Here is a 4,846-nt window from a genome sequence, read left to right as displayed (position 1 = left end):
CCACTGAAGTCACTTATCTTCGAAATGTAAATCACTAGTAGAATGAGCTAATGCCCACATATAGAGATAGACACGTGTGGGATTATTTAAATGCTTGTACACCCGTCGGGCTCAAATAAAGTTCTCACATGAGTTAGCAAAGACAGAAGGATGAGATTTACTAATAAGAGACATTCTTTCGACGTACAAATCTGACTTGTCCATCGGACCTTACATTGGTCTAACTATTCGACATTCGGGTTACAACACACAAGTGATAAAAAAATGTTGATTTTCATTTTTATCATCGCATCGACAACTCTCAATTCATGTATAGGTATATCTGATAGTTTGTACCATTTTTCTAGTAGGTATTTTAGGATGATGGTAGACCACTTACAGAATGAATCCGTTTAAACGGTATGCAAAAAATAAACAAAATGCCTGAGTTATTTGATGGAGCAGTGAGATCCAAACATCTGCGTTTAAGGCGGTTGGCTTGAGGCGACGCGACGAAACTCGGCAGAATTCATGCAGATGTGAATGCGGATGCATGCATATATACATATATGATATATATATGATATATATATATATATATATATATATATATATATATATATATACACGTATATCACATATATACGCGTAAATTTGGCAAGTATGCGAGTGGCTTTGAGAGATTGATTGCCACATGTATACACGAGTATAGCATGCGATGCCTGTTAACCGATTTAGAGCAGCTGGAAAGAGGTCTAGTTCCTCGTCCAGATGGGTGGGAGTAAAGAAAACCCAACGTCGCTGACCACGCCGACGAAGCAGTTTGAACTCCGAACGCCGGTCCTTGTGGTGCTCCGCGAAGTTCGCTCCCCTCGTGAAATTCCGAATTGGCGAGTCAAGGAATCGGAAGTTTCGTGGAATTCTCCGAGCTTCCGCCACGTTCGTTTTGAATTCATCCTTTGTGTGCCGGTCGTTTTCCATTACAAATGATTTGAGGATCCCTAATAATAAAACCTTTCTAAACAACACCGTATACCGGATGTGAATCCGTCGTATAAATACTACACATCGCGTTGAGCGGATTACAAGTTAAGTGATTCGCTTATCTCAGTGACAATTCGAGAGCGGTGTCAACGGTTTTTGAATCAGAGGTGAAAATGGGACTGAAAAAGTTCAAAATAATTTTAGACAGTCCGGTGTTCTTTGCGGGTCAAACAGTGAGAGGAAAACTGCGCCTGACGTTGGATAAGCCAACAAAGATTCGCGGTAAGTGATATCTGAGCGACATGTGGAAATATGTTTAAATTTGCGTATAACGTTGTGAAAATTCTTAGGAATAAAATTGAAGTACAGCGGCGATGGAAGAGTTCGGTGGACGGAGATACACATGATAAACGGAAGTCCGGCCACTTACACCTACTCCGATGACGAGACTTACTTCAAACACGAGGAAATCGTTTTCAGCAGTAAGTGTAAAATAATAGATTCACCTGAAAATTAGATCACTGCTGAATCAAGTCGAAGAACAGTAATATTCGGTGGTCTATCTTACGTTGCAGGCTTTGACCTCAAAGATGAACTCGACGTTGGAGAGCATGTATTCGACTTTGAGTCAGACTTGCCAAAGCATTTGCCAAACAGTTTTGAAGGTCGGTATGGGCGAATTAGATACTCTGTGAAAGGGGTGATCGATGTGCCGAAAAGACTGACGTCCAAAACAAAAGTGCCATTCACTGTAGTTTCGCTCCTTGACCTCAACAAGGACCCGATCGCGGCGGTAAGTTTTTTCTGATAACACCAGAGGGAAAAAAAGAGATGAGTATTCGGAGTGTGAGTACTTCTTCAGACTTTATATTGTTTCAGAATCCAGTAAACGAGGAAAAAGTTAAAACCTTCTGGGGCCACCTCAAGCCTCTGACGGTAAAATTGTCTCTTCCAGTGCGTGGTTATGTGCCTGGACAAGTTATACCCGTCAAAGCGTTGGTGACCAATGACACAGGGGTTGAAATTAAGAAGCTCCGAGTACAACTGAAGAAGGTAATCTTTGGATATGGTCCCCATAGAATAACAGCTCTATGTTTATCCTTGTGAAAAGCCGGCATGAATTTGTGTTATAGAACCGATCAAAGGTTAAAGATTTCACAGTAGTACCAAATGGAGTTTGTAGATCAGTTCTAAAAATAAATTCATCACACCAGTGCGCTTCTTTGACAACTTCTAGGTGTTCAAAAACTTGCTCTGGCTTCGTTGTAGAAACGTTGAAAAGAATATTTGACGTGTCGGTATCGCCGTGATAACTTCTCGACTAAAACGACTGATTCCAGATCACAAATTTTCACACTAAATTGAAGACTCAGGAGGTGAAGGAGGTGATAACCGAGTGTGACTTGCACTTGGAACATGGCCATGGTAAGGAGGAGGCTTCGATTGATCTTAAAGTACCAGCCCTGCCACCTTCACGGATGGAGTACTGCAAGATCATAGACATAGATTACAAGGTGATCGTTGAGGCTTGCGTTGAGAGCTGGTACCACAAGAACATGAAGACTGTGACCGATATCGTGATCGGTTCGGTGCCCTTGCTCTGCTATCAGATCCCAGTGGCTGCTTTTCCTCTCTCGAGGTCACCACCAACCCTACATTCCGAGTTTCGTCCTCTCGGTGATCAGCCACCCGCGCAAGTCGCGTCACAACCTTACCAAGACATCTACGGTGGCGAAGTCGGTAAGCTTCTGATACTGATACCGATAAGTAGCTCGCTTTAGCAGATTCGGTTCTAAGCATAGTACGCGGAATTTTTAGAAAAGCAAAGAATTTCTTTTGCTCTAGATAATGTTATAAACAGATTTAGGTGTTGTAAACAAAACGACATGCTTTAGCTAATAGTAAGCACATCCGTATATCAATCTCGAAGAGAATTTAGCTGTGAAAGTGTTTTTTCTACGACTATGACTAGCCTGTTTTTTCGATGGTCAATCAGCTGTTCCTAGAATCTGCTCAATCTCGCATCCCGCAGAGCTTCATGAACGGATAAAAAAATATTCTATTAATATAAATACATATAATGATGGGATCCAAGCCAGATCCGATAAGCATCAAGGCATGTCACGAAGATTATTTAACGACCTAATTTCAGTGTGAAACAGCGATGAGACACGTCTTCAAAAATATTTGGAAAGATCGATTCGATGAATCATCGATTGCTGACTGCTGTATGCGTGCGGATAAAATATAAGCGAATTGCGTTCTTTCAGCGATTCCGATTTACGAAGAAACGATGGAGTACCCGTCGGAGAAGAGAGAAAAGCATAAAAAGAAGGAGAAAGAGGACGGGGATCAGAGTGCGAAGGCGGAAAATGTAGGTATCGAAGATGCCGACAGCGATGGGGAGGTGACGAGCTTCGCTCCATTGTATCCAGTTTTCAAATTTGGAACCCGGAACAATGACGCATCATAGAACGGGGGTCGAAGCCTTGTTTGCTTTCCTAACACGTCACATACTCGATTTACGTCTACACGCGTCATTGCTTAAGAATTCCCGTCCGGTCGGTATTTCGAAAGCTGTCAGCCAATATTTTCCTGCGAAGTACCGTTTAATGTGTATTGTATGCACGTACGTATGTTTTTATGTATGTATATATTTATGTTCTCCACATTTTTCTTAATATCTATTCATTACCAAGGATAAATAAAAACCTCAATGTTGTTCTAGACGTTTTTCACGATTATTTATCTTTCTTACATCGGAATAGATTCTCATAACAATTCCCCATCTTAACGTTTACATTTATCTAAAGCAGTAACGCTCGTTCATTGTTATAAAATTCAAAAATTGATTATACCTTAAGACTATGTATATCAGCGATGTACTTGTATGTACTATAAGCATTGAACACGCTATTGCAATAGTTATAAAAAATATAAATTCTTTTTTCCAAACTATCGCGCATACAGGTAAGTACACGAAGGTGCGGGCACGTCCCGCTTCGCGTTGAAAAGTTCTCACAAAGTCCTTGAGACGATTTGCTTAGCCAAAATAAATTTCATTTCAACAGATTGAAAAATTCACAGGGGATAAAAGTTGCCAAATCGAATTTCACACAAGTACATACGTACCGAGAGGCCACACACGTAACTTCTTCACTAAACTTTGTTTAACTCATTTTATCGTCCAGCAAATAGGTACAGGCAAGGTGAAAGAAAAGTGAAATCGATATACACCTGAATTCGTGGATGAAATTGACTAAAGCACTTATACTTCTTCAATTCTCGCTATATTTCTTCGTGAGTATACATATCTAATCCACGATAGATGAATTCTCAGAGCATTCCGCTCCTCGTAGCGTCAGTCTTCAACACGGAAAGCTTGTCACGATTGAAACGTTGATACCTTAAGCTAGGTGTCCAAATATTTTTCAACCTGAAATTAACTTCCAGTTCACTACCGAGCCAGTATTTGTTTACGAGCTGCAAGCACGGAGATAGCTCGAGGCCAAGATAGGTTGAACCAAATGCAAGTACTTTGGTGTGAAGGTCACTACGGTGACAATGAGATAGGAGCATCCAAGACATGAGCCTGGAGCAAAAATCATCCCTAATGAAATCCTCTGTCACGTAAAATATAATCCTTGAGCTAGCGGCGCAAAGAGATTCAAAGACGTCGAATAATTCACTGCCACACGTAACGCAGTTGAAAAAAAAACCTCGTCTAGGTCACATTACAAAGAAAGCATTTCATTTGAGTCGACTGTCGGCTGCCGCCCGACTCTGTTAAGAACAGCAACAAATCGCAGTTCTCAGATTCATTATTGAACAGAAACTGTTTTTCTATACAATCCAACATTCAACCTACGGACGGTTTCACCCT

At 40.9% G+C, this 4,846-nt stretch overlaps 1 protein-coding gene across 1 annotated transcript; it reads left to right on the top strand.

Moving 5' to 3' along the window:
- Positions 1–781: 781 nt before the first annotated feature.
- LOC107222948 (arrestin domain-containing protein 3) lies at positions 782–3,681 on the top strand. The gene is made up of 6 exons (XM_015662496.2): positions 782–1,245; positions 1,314–1,445; positions 1,539–1,756; positions 1,843–2,016; positions 2,304–2,703; positions 3,234–3,681. The coding sequence occupies exons 1-6, from the start codon at positions 1,137–1,139 to the stop codon at positions 3,434–3,436; spliced, it is 1,236 nt and encodes a 411-aa protein (XP_015517982.1). The 5' UTR covers positions 782–1,136; the 3' UTR covers positions 3,437–3,681.
- The last annotated feature ends 1,165 nt before the right edge of the window (positions 3,682–4,846 follow it).

Source organism: Neodiprion lecontei, chromosome 5, assembly GCF_021901455.1.
Source record: "Neodiprion lecontei isolate iyNeoLeco1 chromosome 5, iyNeoLeco1.1, whole genome shotgun sequence".
In the NCBI taxonomy this organism is placed as follows: domain Eukaryota; kingdom Metazoa; phylum Arthropoda; class Insecta; order Hymenoptera; family Diprionidae; genus Neodiprion; species Neodiprion lecontei.
Note: the sequence above shows the minus strand (reverse complement) of the source record. Positions and strands in the feature narration are given on the sequence as shown.